The sequence below is a fragment of the Anolis sagrei genome, chromosome 3 (genome assembly GCF_037176765.1).
Source record: "Anolis sagrei isolate rAnoSag1 chromosome 3, rAnoSag1.mat, whole genome shotgun sequence".
Classification (NCBI taxonomy): Eukaryota; Metazoa; Chordata; class Lepidosauria; order Squamata; family Dactyloidae; genus Anolis; species Anolis sagrei.
In genome coordinates this window covers 107,216,237-107,231,036 of record NC_090023.1, presented here as the reverse complement: position 1 = coordinate 107,231,036, position 14,800 = coordinate 107,216,237, and the positions used below count along the sequence as shown (strand labels likewise).

Genomic DNA, 14,800 nt, shown 5'->3' with positions numbered 1-14,800 from the left:
TTTTTCCAGACCCAGATATTCATTTCTGAAATGATTATTCATTCCATGTTGGCAATATAAAATACCTTACGTTCACAAGCACCTGAAACATTCTGAAGTCCTGCCACATATATTTGTTCTTGTTACAACCCATTAAAGTAAATGATGACAGGGATGTCGAGAACAAGTGTTTCAAGGGTGATAGGGTGGCTATTTAAAAGCACTAAATATTTCTGTAAACTTTGAGATACAAACTAGTCACTCCAGAAAACCACTTTTCAGATGTATCAAAAAGTTCCTCCCTCAACAACAAAAATGTAGATCGCTAGGTGTTCCAAGGTAAAGAATGTTGTGTCAAATGTTGTGTAACTGAAGCTATACTAGCCCATCATTTCAACCTAAATTGGAAGTTAAGGAAAAGCTACTGGGGTGTTTTTTTTAACGATTATGAAAAAGGTCACAGATGTCTCATTCTAGCCCTTTTATAACAGAGAAAAGCGAACATAGATCTCTCAGAAATGCAGTACACTGTATTTCTGAGAGATACTATTTAAGTCGATACCGATTGGTATTGGTTTAAATAGTTTTAAAAGTTACAAATAGTTCTTTTGTGGTTGCAAAATTACGTGTCACATTCAATTCTTAACACATGCAACATTTTTATGATTTACTGCAAGTCATCCTGAGCAACCGTTGGCCATAAATGTTTATTTCATATTATATGGCCAGAGAGACTTGAACTGGGATATCCTACTTACTATAGACCTGTCTTATCTCCTGCTAAATCTGAAGATCCAGTTAGCATCTCCCTTTTTAATGGCATCTTGAGAACCACATAAACGGACCACTACCTAGGTAGGACACTTTAAGTTATTGCCAATGGAGACAAACATTAGATTTTGCAGAATTGATGAATTCTGCATGCTGAATGGTGATTTATCAGAACCCAAGTTGAGAATATAATATTGTTTCTCATTTTCTAGACAGGAAAAAAATTAAAGATTTTTGTGTCACAGAGAAGAATGTGAATTTGCAAAACTCTGTTCTGATAATAGAGTGGAGTAGTGCATGCAAAAAATATAAGAGGAACCTGTCTATCTCTTTTTTTGATGTGCTACCTTCTACTTTAAGAGCAGGGATCTGTGCAATCAGATATTCTGTTGGCCCAACATAGGTTTTTTTTTTTGCATTAGTTTAAAATTCAACACAGTACGAGATGTGTATCCACATTCCTGGACTTCACTTGGACACATGGAGCCACAGTAATAGCGAATCTTATTGAAATGATGGGTATTTGGCTCAAGAATACCATAAACTCATGCTAAGGGATCTAGAAAATACCTGGAGAGGACATATTTTGCCAGACATGGGTAAATAAAACTGCCGGTGCAAGCGCCATGGATAAGGGACACTGTAAATAGATACTAAGTAATGTTTCGTGTGTTCAAGGTTGGCAATCATTAAACTGGATTTTCAGACAAGTGAAAACAATGGAAGGCTTTCCATATTGGAAGAAATCATCTTACTACCTGTAACTTGTTGCTCTGGGGCAACATGGTCAAATAATATCATTTTTTAAAATTAACACATCAAACATCATTTTTTGTTATTAGGAGTAATATTTACTTGTTACGTTTTTTGGAGTGGTCCACTGGTGATTTAGAAAGGATGTGGGCCAGTTTATCAATTTTAAAGGGTTAAAAAACAACAAGGAGTGTTAGAACCAATACTTTGAACAATGGTGATTAATCCATTCAACAATCCATTCAACAAAACCCTTAAACAACAATGAACAGAATACTTGCTACTAACAACTAGAATCAAAAGTTAAATTTAAATAAAGCAACTAATTTGCCTCTTCGGTCCCTTGCAAAGTAGACAAGAATTCAGTATGGAAAAGCCATTAAATTATTTACAGTGAGAACTTGCAAAACAGAAATTTTCAAACATCATAATTTCTATAAGCTTTTAATTATCATACATGGGTTCTAATTAAATGTGTTTGAGGAAAAGAAACATATGATTTAAGAGCAGACAACTGGAGGCCAATCTAACAAGCGCACAGATATTTGCACGTGAGCAACGTTCACAATATTGAGAAGCGAACAGCAACCTATGTTGCATTGCCTTGAGGCTGTTGTAGATTTGATGTTGTTTTAATAGAATACTTTAAAAGCTGACATAGGAAGTGAAAGGTCAACAAAATAGCTAGGGTTGAGTTTGGAGAATGTACAATCCACCCTACACATTAGTGGGGTTCACTTTATGGATCTGACTATTTGCAGATTTTATTATTGCCTTTACCAGAAACTCTGAGATCTCCAGTGTGACTCTATGGTAACTTCTGCCAGAGTTTGACTGCAGAGATGTAACAGAGAATGGCTTCTTAAACCTTTTTCACTTGAGAAACTTTTATATTACCCCAGGTATATAAAATGGGTATAAGAAACAAAGATTTATTGATAGCAAATCAGCATTTGCAAAATTTGTGAAACAGGCTATTTTTCTTTTGGTGGAATACAGATGAAGCGTTTTTTGCAGAGCCCACTGTAAACAGTACACACTGTTAACAGATTTGTGTAAATGGTGGCATTCAGACACACATTTTCTATGATTCCAACACTGAGGTACAGCGACTCCTTTAGGGTTGGGATCCTGAGTTTAAGAAGCAGTGTGCTCAAGGGCCTAGAAATTCCTAGAGAGCATACCTCTCTAGAAATCTCCAATCCTCCTGTACTTTGGCAGTGTTTGGCAGGGAAGTCTAAAGGCCTTGTCAAACTACAGGTCCCAGGATTCCATAGCATTGGAGCTATGGCTGTTAATAGTGGTGTAAATGCAACTCAAGAGCGTTCCCGCCAATTACACAAAAAGTGTTGGCAAACAGGAGCAAAGGGGAAGCCACACCACGGGGGCCCAGCCCGGCTTCCTCCTCCTTTCCCTCCTTCCGAGAGAGGCGCATTTACGCGCGAGTGTGCGGTAGGGGCCCGGCGCGCGCCGAAGCCCATTGGAGAACGCCTTCAAAAGCGAACGTTGTGCGCACCAATCAGCGGCCTCCTGCGAACCCTTGACGGGAATAGCGCTGAGCCGGGCACCCTTCCCTGAGACAGACGCCCCCACCCAGCCAGCCAGCCAGCCCTCCGCACTCCGCCACTCACCTCTCTGGGAGAAGACGCCGAGGCCTGTAGCGAGGTCACGTAACGGTCGACTTCGGCCCTGTTGCGCCTCATCATGGTGGCGTGCGGCCCTCACAGAGCGCCCTGGCGCCGCCAGAAAGGAGGAGGAGGGTGGGGAGCCCCGCAGAGCCGGCCTCGTAGCTTCCCCTCTCGAAGAACGATGATGATAATGACGCCACCACGAGCGTCAGTACGCGCGGGCCTCAATACACGTCTGTTACGTCAGCGGCGCGACGGAAATGACGGGCAGCGGTGGAGCGGAAGCGCCTAGAAGGCGCGCTTCCTTCATAGTATCGAGGAAGGGGTGTGGCCTATCGATTTTGCGCCCATAGAGATAAATAAATAGGGATGCACTCACTTCGCGTAGGGAGAAACCTTCCGAGTTCCGTTAGACATATTAAGGGTCCCTTATCCCAAAGTGAATGGGGTCAGAAGTTTGGGATTCCGGGTTTTTGGATACCAGTCAAGTCTGTAGCCAGAATTTTGATTCGGGGGTGGGGTGGGGGGGGTGAGGATCTACCCTAGCAAACCTTTTGTATCGTTATCCCAATGTTGTTGTTCATTCTTTCAGTCGTCTCCGACTCTTCGTGACCTCATGGACTAGCCCACGCCAGAGCTCCCTGTCGGCCGTCACCACCCCCAGCTCCTTCAAGGTCAGTCCAGTCACTTCAAGGATGCCATCCATCCATCTTGCCCTTGGTCGGCCCCTCTTCCTTTTGCCTTCCACTTTCCCCAGCATAATTGTCTTCTCTAGGCTTTCCTGTCTCCTCATGATGTGGCCAAAGTACTTCAACTTTGTCTCTATCTCCTTCCCTCCAGTGAGCAGTCGGGCTTTATTTCCTGGAGGATGGACTGGTTGGATCTTCTCGCAGTCCAAGGCACTCTCAGAACTTTCCTCCAACACCACAGCTCAAAAGCATCGATCTTCCTTCGCTCAGCCTTCCCTAAGGTCCAGCTCTCACATCCGTAGGTGACTACAGGGAATACCATGGCTTTGACTAAGCGGATCTTTGTTGCCAGTCTGATGTCTCTACTCTTTACTATTTTATCGAGACTGGACATTGCTCTCCTCCCAAGAAGTAAGCGACTTCTGATTTCCTGGCCACAGTCTGCATCTGCAGTGATCTTTGCGCCTAGAAATACAAAGTCTGTCACGGCCTCCACGTTTTCTCCCTCTATTTTCCAGTTGTCAATCATTCTTGTTGCCATAATCTTGTTTTTTTTTATGTTTAGCTGCAACCCAGCTTTTGCTCTTTCTTCTTTCACCTTGATTAGAAGGCTCCTCAGCTCCTCCTCGCTTTCGGCCATCAGAGTGGTGTCATCTTCCCATCTTCCAATGGCATACCAACATATCTCTGGTTGTACTGGTCCATTTAGTTTTTTTGGCAAGGATACTGGGGTGGTTTGCCGTTGCCTTCCCCAGGGATCACGCTTGGTCTGCCCTCTCTGCCACGACCGTCCCGTCTTGGGTGGCCCTTCACGGTTTCGCTCATGACATCATTGAGGTGCTCAAGCTCCAGCGCCACAACAAGGCGGTGACCCTTTGCTGGAGCGTTATCCCAATACCTCCATGCATATGGGATATATTGAGCATGGTGATCAGATGATATGAATAAACATAGGTAAAGGTAAAGGTTTTCCCCTGACATGAAGTCCAGTTGTGTCCGAATCTGTGGTGTGGTGCTCATCTCCATTTCTAAGCCGAAGAGCCGGCGTTGTCCGTAGACACTTCCAAGGTCATGTGGCCAGCATGACTGCATGGAGCACCGTTATGTTATGAATAAACATAACTAGTGTACCAGTAAGACCACCCTGAAGCAAGCCTGTAGCTGGGGGGGGGGGGCTCGGGGGGGGCTCGGGGGGCTTCAGCGAAAAGGCCTTACTGGTGCATTATTTAAACTGTTATGTTTATTCATATCATGATCTGATCACCATACTCAATATATCCCATATGCATGGGGGTATTGGGGTAATAATACAAAAGGGTAGAGGGTAGACCCTCTTTCACTCAGACTCAGCCCCCCTGAAAAAAATTCAGCCCCCCCCCCCCCCCCCCGAAACGAAATCCTGGCTACGGGCCTGCCCTGAAGCCCCTCAACCCCCCCCCCCACATGCCTGAACCAGTATTTGCATATAATGGCATATTTTGAAAATGAGACCCAAGTCTAAATGCGAAATTTGTTAATGTTTCATATCTGATTCACATAGCTTGAGGGTCGCTTTATACAAATTATTTAAATTCTTTGAGTGTATGAAAACACATACACATAGGGTGTATAATTAATGAAGCATGACAGAACCTTAACTATGCTACAGAATCGGGGGAACTGTTGCACAGAGTCCTGGCGCCTCACCAAATACAATTCCCATGATTGCATGCCATGGCAGCTAAACCGGTGTCAAACTGCATTAATTCTACAATGTAGATGCACCCGTAAGACAGACCAACAAAAAAAAAGTATTGTAACTTCGTTTTTTGGCCTGTTTCTGGGATTATTTGGGGCATTGATTCAGAAAATGGCATTGGATAGAACACATCAGCTCTAGTTTCTTAGATATGGTTACCATGATTTCTCATAGGCGAGCAGATGAAGGCTGATATATAGCATGTGTTCTGTATCTCAAAAACTTGAGCTGAGAGGGGGAAACTGATGCCAGTTTTTGAATCAGCAGGCCAAATATGTCCTGAAACAGGCCTAACATTTGAGGCATCAAAATGTGTGTTGGCTAGTGTTATCATTAACCCAAGAATGATGAATTTCCAAATAAAGTAAGAACTTGGTCTCACCTCTGATCACCACAAAGCGGTCTTCGGTTTTATACCATCACAACTTTATTTTCGGTAGATTCTTGACCCAAGGTATGTTCTGTTATTATTGAGATTGGGCGTTGAGGAGCTTACAAAGCTTGTGGGTACATTTCAGAGCCTGTGATTGAGGGATTTTTTTTATTGTGTGGGTACATTACAGAGCCCATGACAGGGATTTTTTTTATCGTGTCAGGAGTGACTTGAGAAACTGCAAGTCGCTTCTGGTGTGAGAGAATTGGCCGTCTGCAAGAACATTGCCTAAAGGACACTGAGAAATTTATATCTGGGGATTGACATTACCAAGGCCACTGGTGAAATAGGTCATCCAGACTATTGCTGTTTCCCTGACTGTCAAGGAAACAGCATAATATGTAGTAGAAGAGTTAATAGCATAGTTTGGGAGTTTTGGGGATAGGTATAATTTTGGAACCAAGATTTATGATATGAATGCTTAGACCCAGTTCTAAACAGGGAGGCAGGGAGGTGGAGCGACAGCAGAACCAAGCACAGCGTCCAAAGATGCTGGAAGATGGGAAAGCCCATCTATACGTCTATCTGTTGCCTGTCTTGTCATTGTTATAATTGGCACTGAATGTTTGCCATATATATGTTTTCTATGATCCACCCTTAGTCCCCTTCAGGGTGAGAAGGGCAGAATAAAAATATTGTAACTAAATACATATTTAAAATGTTTTTATACACAGTATTGCTATTATTATACCACCACATCATTTTTGGATACTGTTTCTATTGTGATGATGGTGATATGATGATGACAATAATAATGATAATAATTTTATTTCTTATCTGCCTCTCCTGATGGACCTTGATGAACCATCAGGTCAGCATAATTATAAATTTGAAACTAATTTATGAATGAGATTTGTCATTCCTTTGTAATTTTGTAGCAAAATCAAATTTATGACAATACAATCCTACATGTTTATTCCCACTGAGTTCAGCTTTGAAATCCTATATACAATTATTTGGAAGTAAATTCCATGAACACTTTGGTCTTGGGACTTATTCCTACGGTAATTTGGGGCTCTGATTCAGAAAATGGCATTGGATAGACCGCAATACAAAGAGCAAAAAGCTACTATACACCAAAAGTAATACTGTTATATAATCATAAGGATGTATAGCATATCTATGCTATGGTACTCCAGCATTCAATGTACTAAGCAAAGTATATTTAACAAAGATACATAATGTAAATCTCTAAACCAAAAATTCCTTATGTGGGATAAACAACTGATTCCTGCAGGAAAATGCACAAGGTTGTGAGTTGGATAGACCGCACCATCTCTGGTTTCTTAGATATGGTCATCATGATTAATGGGCAAGAAGATAAAGACTGGTATATGGCATATATGGAGGACTGTAGTTACTTATATGTAATCTCTAGCCAGCAAAGAAAGAAGCTGAAATAATTATATTTTATTAACCAATTAACACACAACACTCTCAGTTGGAATCTGTACACGTTCAGATTTTTATTTTGTGTACTATTCTGGAATAAGTGAATTGAGAAAATAAAAAGGAAATTAGCTTTGAAAATTATCTTTTATCATTAAAAATATTGACATTGAAAAGGCTGAGTATATGCCATATCATTTGAAAGGCCTTGGCATGAATGGACTGCATAAAAATACAAGGTAACGGTATATAGCTATTTTGGCTAATATTGCATACATATGGCAGAATAAGGCACAAGAAGGAAATGAAATACAAAAGCACACAGGAATATGTATCTGTTATACAGAAAAATTCCCATAATATTCAAGTAGCTCTGTGTTTATATATATTTTAGATACACAGGACTCTGTTGCCATTTTCTGGGTTGATTTGCCATCTTCAAATGATGCATTCTGGAGTCATTGTGTTCCAATTATGTGAGAACTGCAGTCTCCGCTCTTGTGTATACTAGTCAGTTAAAAAGTTATTAATCTCTGCAAAGAGTTGGCAAATAAGGCTTCTTTAAAATTCATATCCAAGGTGTTAAAAATCTTAGGATCTCCAAAATTCAGATATATTGAATTCTTTCCAATAAACTTTAAAAAGGCCTCCTTTTAGAACACGAACTTGTCTTTTCCACTGCTGGAAGTTTTGGTGTTCTAACACTTTTGCTTTTAAAGAAGGAATTCTAAGCAGGCAGCAACTGGAATGGGCATATTAAAATAATGCACCTTTTTCTGCTGAAAATTCAGCAGCAAATACTTTTTTGGGTTTCAAGGTTTTGAAAATTGAGATGCTTATTATATTCAATAGCGCATTAGATGATTAAATATGGTAGTTGTTGATTCCCATTAGTTCACAAACAATAAATTGTATAACCAGAACTAATTTTTCAAAAAATCTCATAACTGTTCTCAAAAATGTTAACATTAAAACTGGCCAGTTCAGAACACATTGCTTAGTATGCTTAGCAGTTAGAAGCATTCCTAAGTTGTCATTTACAGCAGAACAGCCCTGTTAGAATACACTCAACTTTTAATATTGAATAGAAGAGTGTTTAAAACAAATGCATATATATGTACTGATAAGCAATCATTTGGCCATGATTCAATTAATATTTTGTTGGCACTGAACAGGGCACTCCTTGAGATAAACCTATGACTAACCACCAAATAATTGTCTATAAGATTCCAGTCCCAAATGAAGCATACTCTCCTGCTAGGATCCAATGATAGGTTGGTTTCTGGTAAGAGGATTTAGTCAGGTTCATATGGTAACTGCTTCAATGTATCACCAAACTTCCTTGAGCCCATTTTCAGAGATCAAAAGAAGAAAGTTATGTCATACTGACAGTCGGGAGCCAGCATAATGCTGGATGTATTTCTACTTCATTTTGGTTCTGCTACATTTTTCTCCAGCTGACAATAATTAGACAAATATCGTTGGAATTCAGTTTATAATGATTTGGTCTTTTTGTCAAGGGAAATCTTATACTTCATTCCCAGTGTCCACTATTTTTTTCATCCACTATCTGCTAAGCAAATACAAGGGATGTATGTTTTTATATATCTATAAAGCCATATAAGATACATTATTTAAATGGTTGAATATGAGCTTGCTTAAGATGAAAAGCATGGTTATGGAACATGTGGCTTCTATATATTTCTAGACTGTAAACACCTTAATATTTGCAATGATCACTAAGACTGATGGCTGTAGCAATCCAATTACATATGGAGAGCCACATGTTTCCAAACCTTAACATGAAAGTGTTTTAGAGGTATATTTTCAAAGTGAGGCAAATGTATTAGTGTATAGCTAGACATGCTGAGGAATACTTTTCTTCTGAGTTAATGTTTGATAGACTCAACAAAAGTAAGTCTGTTTACATCAATACAATTTCCTACATGTTGCATAGCAAGAGGAGGTCTAGAAGCAGAGGGTTTCACTTTCTTCCCAAAGTTTCAGCCAATTTCTTTAGTCTCTTCTTGAGTTCCAGTGGGAACTTCTCATAGCACTTCTTACAGACAGGCTTCATATCAAATTCCACAAACTTGTTTCTGGAAAGGAAAAATAGGTGTCTTAACAGATACAAATAAAATCCATACATGTATACAATTAGCTAACAATAAATTAAAACTAATCTCTACAATTCAGTATAAATTACACTACTGTCGTTTTTGGAAGTTTATAAACATAAAGACATTGTTATTAGTGCACAAATGCCTCCCAAATTGCTGAAAAATACATGTCGACGTGGTCTTTTAGTTCCCAGCAATTTGTTTTGAGATGTCTCTTTTAAAATGAGCACATTTATGCTAACATCTACTGTTTTGTCAAGAGAGATGTGGAGATCAGGATCTGAAATTGGGATCTTTTGGGATCCTGTTGTTCTGTTAGAAAAGGTGATCCATTTTCCCTTCTGCAGTTCCGCTTACACCCTGAAATATATTTTGGTACCAAGAGAGCTGCAGGGAAGAGGAGGAAACCACAACTTATAATGGCATTGGATATTGAAATATACTATTAGACCGTGACCAGTAATTTTTGCAACAGGCAAATCCAAGCATTACTACTCCAAAAGTATAATGCAGCCACTGCATCTTTTCCTTCTTAACTGGTTTTTCTCTGGAAAGCAAAACAGACTGAAAAAACTGGGAAAACAAAGGAAGCTATAACTGAAAGGTGATGACGTTGGATTCCCTTAAAAGTCTATGAACAAGGCAATCAAATTTAACAAGGCAAACCTCTCTGGAAATTTCTCACATTCCTGCTTGAAGTTGTGATTGAACTCTTTGAGATATATATATATATATATATATATATATATATATACACACACACACACACACACACACACACACACACACAAGTACTACCATGCATGCAGGATGCATCCCATACCTTACTCCTCTAAAATGCCTTTAGATATTGAGAATGAAACTTTATTTTGATCACATTTGCATGCACACCACAACATCTAAAAGAAAAGCTTTTCCTTCAAACTGACCAAAAGAAAGGAAGGAGCAGAGAAAGTAGAAGACAGGAATGAAATGTTTACAGGCAAACTGGCTTTTTCTTTTTATGTTTGTCCTTTTCCTTTTGTTCACGCTCCCGTTTGGCAAGTCTCCGCTTAAACTCTTCTGGCATTTTCTCATAACAGTGTTTGCACACAGGTTTAAGATCGATTTCAACAAACTTGTCCCTTTCAGATAAAGCAAAGAAGAAACAGTTGGGAGAACAGGAAAGCATCAAGAGTCAAGTCAAGTAGAAGAACAGAATTCAGCAGAAAACAGAAATGAAGTGAAAACAGCAAATATAGTAATGGGAAATGATTCCTGCCCTTTGCCTGACACTGAAACATGGCTTTGTTACCACAGAACAGGAAAGCCATCAATTGCTTTCCTATGCATGTACACTGCTAATGTTCATAAACACAGCTTCATGTGCTACATTGGCATAAAACGTATGCTATATACACTTCAAATGCATAATGAATGAAACACTCTTACAACCCCTACTTGCATATACTGTGGAAAATGAAAAGTGGCAGTGGCCAAATGTAAAATAGGCTAGGGGAAAAAGAGAGTGCACATCTTTTTGTATTATACAAAACATATATATATGGTGTACCAATTTTGGAGTGTGTACACAGCATATAGTCTTTAATTCTACTTAAGTCGGAGCTTCCTTCTTCCAAATGTGGATCTTAACGGAATTCATGGTAGTGTGTAATCATCTTGAAGCTGTGACCCCATACTGCTTATATTAGTCTATATAAAGGCATAAAAGCAATAGGATACAGACGTTATTTAAAGTTCTGTACTAGATTGTTCTGGATTGGAGTGAAGGATGTAAACTGGTCATCCTGCTGAACAAGCAACCAATGTCTGCTTCAAAAAGGGCAAGCCTTTATTGTGTGCTGGGGTGGAATCAGGCAGCCCTTCAAATATTGTGGGACCACAAGTTCCATCAAGCCTAGCTAGCATAAAGCAATGGAAAGGAATACTGGAAAATGCAGTCCAACAGCCGTTCCCAGAAGCATCACATTATCCTTCAGAATCACAAACAATTACTTACTTGAGCGTTAACTTTGTGTTGCAAGTAGAACATGCAAAGCAGTTCACACACCAAGCCTTATTCAAGGCAGAAACCACTATGAAAAAAAGAGAAGTAACAGGATTAGCTAGACGCCATTGCTAACAGCAGTTGTTTACTTTTACCATTATTATGTCACAGCATATATTATCATAGTAATATCTCAAAAGTCAGATACAATTTTTTCCAAATCATTGTACATTGCTTGAAACAAGATCTGCACAAAAATTTAACAGCAGAATTTTTGGTTTTGGTACCATGCTTAACACTTATAATATTTACACAATTTCAGCTCTTTCCCACCTTGTGTGGATATTGAAGCTATGGCCCAAACTTTCTAACCACTTCCATTCTCTGGATCGCAGATTAGCCAAGCAGCAGGTGGCTGGAAAGCTGCCATTAATTGTCCACAATCCAACAGAATGAAAGAAAATTAGTGGGATTTTGGTAGTAATAATGGATAGCATGCACCAGCCTGTCATAGTGAGTGATGTTGCTGTTTCTGCATTCTGTATGTACAGTAACTCTGCTCCAGTCATGAAGTGGGCCTGCCATGGACACATAAATTGTCTGGATTATGGAGTACAGTTGCCAATGCATAAAAGAACTCTAGTGTCTTAATGATGGGATTTTACATTTTAATTTTCTACAGCAGAAATGAGCAAATCGTTCTTGTTTTGTGTACCCAATCATCATCACTGTACTGTTTTTCTGGCAAAAATTGTGAATTGCCTCTCATACAAGCTTCCAAATGTGGCGATTCTCTTTTTAAAATTGGACAGAGTCTTCCTCAACACTAGCTGAGATTACAAAGACAATCTGAATTTTTCACAACCAAAACTAAATTTCTAACCACTAAACTTCTGACCATCATATATAAACCTCACTTGCTTAGTTTCTAACAGACCTCACAACCTCTGAGGATGCCTGCTATAGATGTGGGCAAAACGTCAGGAGATAATGCTTCTGGAACATGGCCATACAACCCGGAAAACTCGCAGCAATCCTCTGACCATTTGTTGTGGTGGTTATTGTTTAGGCATTTCAGCTAGACACTGAGGTCACTAAAATTTGGCTGCTAGACCCACCTTTAGCTGATCTTTCCTATTATTTAATGTGTCAATGCAAGTACTATGTCCATATGGCAGCAGTATTCAGACTGTAACCTTGACACCATCTTACTATAATAATTATTAAAAGCTTTAACATGGAATCTCAAGGGTTGTGTACAATAAAATAATTTCCCGGGGGAAATCAGGGCTTCAACTTCCCTCCTTGCCTTCAGGAGGAAGGTAAAGACATGGCTCTGGGACCAGGCCTTTGGGCACCCTGACAATTAGACATGGAACCAGAATTATAGGACCAACAATGTGTGGAAAGTAGAACCTAACTATGAGTCGGTTAAACGCTGACCAGCAATGAGGTTTGTATTGCTTTTATTGTTTTAATTGTTTTTACGGGTTTATGGCTATTCCTGCCGATAATATTGATTGTTTACGTTAATTGTTATCAGTGTTATAATTATTGTTGTTATTGATGTTATGTTTTTGATGTTATGTTTTTGTAATACAGGCATCGAATTGTGCCTTGTTTGTGTAAGCCGCCCTGAGTCCCCCCGGGTGAGAAGGGCGGAGTATAAGCAACCGTAATAAATAAATAAATAAATTAAAATACCTGCAGATTAAAATAATATATTTTTTAAAAACCTAAAAACATAGTAAAGCAAAAATTAAAATCACTTTATATGCTTTTAAATTCGTAATTTAAAATAAATTAATCCCCATTGCAAAAGCCAGGTTTTGGCTTGGTGCCAGAAAGAGAACAACTTTTGCGCCATTTGGACAGCCAAAGGAAGTTCCTTCCATAATTGGGTTGCCAGAGTTGACAAGGCCCTCCTCCAAATTTTCCACCTTTGGAAGGGACACAGAAGGATACAGATAGGCATTACATGTTTCATTCCCCCTCCTAATTTTCAATGTTCTACAAAAACTTATAGCTTGGGTAGAACTGCAAGTCTTGAACCTGACAGCCTGGATTGGCAATCAGGGTATCACTGCTCTAAAATAAAGGTGTGAGATAAATGATCATAACTATTCCAGGTTAGTTTTACCACCATCAATATTTTGAGATATCTAATTTTTGAAATAAGCTTTACCAGCTCTTTATGGTTCCATACAAGAAACATTTCCTTTCTTAGACATCCTTTGTAAAGTGCTTTTTTACTGAAAAGATGAAACAAGAATATCTATGGGAACTCACCATCTCCTTCAATCACACGGTTACAGTGGAAGCAAACATCACCAAAGAGCTGTGGAAATAGAAAATATGTCTAAGTCAGGAATATATCCACAGAACATTTAAAAATGAAAATAAGCAGCTGAACACATCAAAATGTGCCTTATTATTCAAATGATATATGCAAACTTTACATGTGAAACTTTTTTCTGTCTGAAGAAGTTTCCACATAAACCTATATTATGAAACTGTCCTGCTAGATTCACAGAATTTTATTTGGTGAGTGTGTAACCGTCTTCACCAATGCTGGAGGATTAGAGATTGCAGTGTTACTTATTAAATGATTATAGCATGCTTGTTTTTGTAGACCAGTATGATTAGACTAAACCACTTCTTAGGAACAGTTATTTTCAATCAATTGCAACTGTCACTGCTGCTTTGCATCTGTCAAAAATCTATGAGGCAGTGCAAACCGGGAAAAAAAACTGTTTAGGTTAGTTTGGAGATTGTTTCCCTGCGTGTTTCCAATAAAGAATAAAGCTCAGTTTATTGCAGAGCCATCAACTTTAGAGATGTTGAGTTGAAAATAATAACAGAAGACTACTAGAGATTTCAGAAAAATTATTTTCTGAAAAGTAAAGACTATATCCAAGCAGTATCTTCAGATTAATGTGTGATTTGTGTATCATTTCCATTTTAAAGCATTTTTTTTTACTTCTATGAGCTTCTTAGCAAAGCAGTTTGCATATTATGATTTTATTTTAAAGGAAGATTCTGCAGGTGTTTGAATTTGCAATCGTGTGTGTAAGAGTTAAGGCCCAAGCTCAACAGGGATTCCACACTGAACCAATTGCCAAGTGTTCTCTTCCTCACCTGCCATGATGTAGGCTTGTCTGAATCCCATCCAAGGATGACATTATACTGCACCCAAGTGAGATTTGAGTTGTCAAGAAATGGGCTTGTTTTTTGCTGTGGAAGGCTATTGGCCCATAGTTCGGTATTATCTGCACTGAATAGCAATGACAGTGCAGTAAAACATCTGATCTTC

General features: G+C 39.1%; 2 protein-coding genes across 10 annotated transcripts in view; both read right to left on the bottom strand.

Moving 5' to 3' along the window:
* The window catches only part of LOC132771543 (E3 SUMO-protein ligase RanBP2), a 45,964-nt gene extending 42,578 nt beyond the window's left edge, over positions 1–3,386 (bottom strand). For both annotated transcript variants that reach the window (XM_067466841.1, XM_060769688.2), the window contains exon 1: positions 3,135–3,386. In XM_067466841.1, the coding sequence (XP_067322942.1) occupies positions 3,135–3,209 (75 nt within the window). In that variant the 5' untranslated portion in view covers positions 3,210–3,386. The remainder of the gene's footprint in view (positions 1–3,134) is intronic.
* A 4,046-nt stretch (positions 3,387–7,432) lies between these two features.
* Positions 7,433–14,800, bottom strand: part of LIMS1 (LIM zinc finger domain containing 1) — a 77,202-nt gene continuing 69,834 nt past the window's right edge. For 5 of the 8 annotated variants that reach the window (XM_067466839.1, XM_060769700.2, XM_060769698.2 and 2 more), the window contains 3 exons: positions 13,777–13,825; positions 11,500–11,575; positions 10,430–10,624 (listed from right to left, as the gene is read on the bottom strand). In XM_067466839.1, coding sequence (XP_067322940.1) covers positions 10,477–10,624; positions 11,500–11,575; positions 13,777–13,825 — 273 coding nt within the window. In that variant the 3' untranslated portion in view covers positions 10,430–10,476. Of the gene's footprint in view, positions 9,480–10,429; positions 10,625–11,499; positions 11,576–13,776; positions 13,826–14,800 lie in introns of those variants that run through there. The other 3 variants (XM_067466840.1, XM_060769697.2, XM_060769695.2) reach the window with 1 other exon arrangement.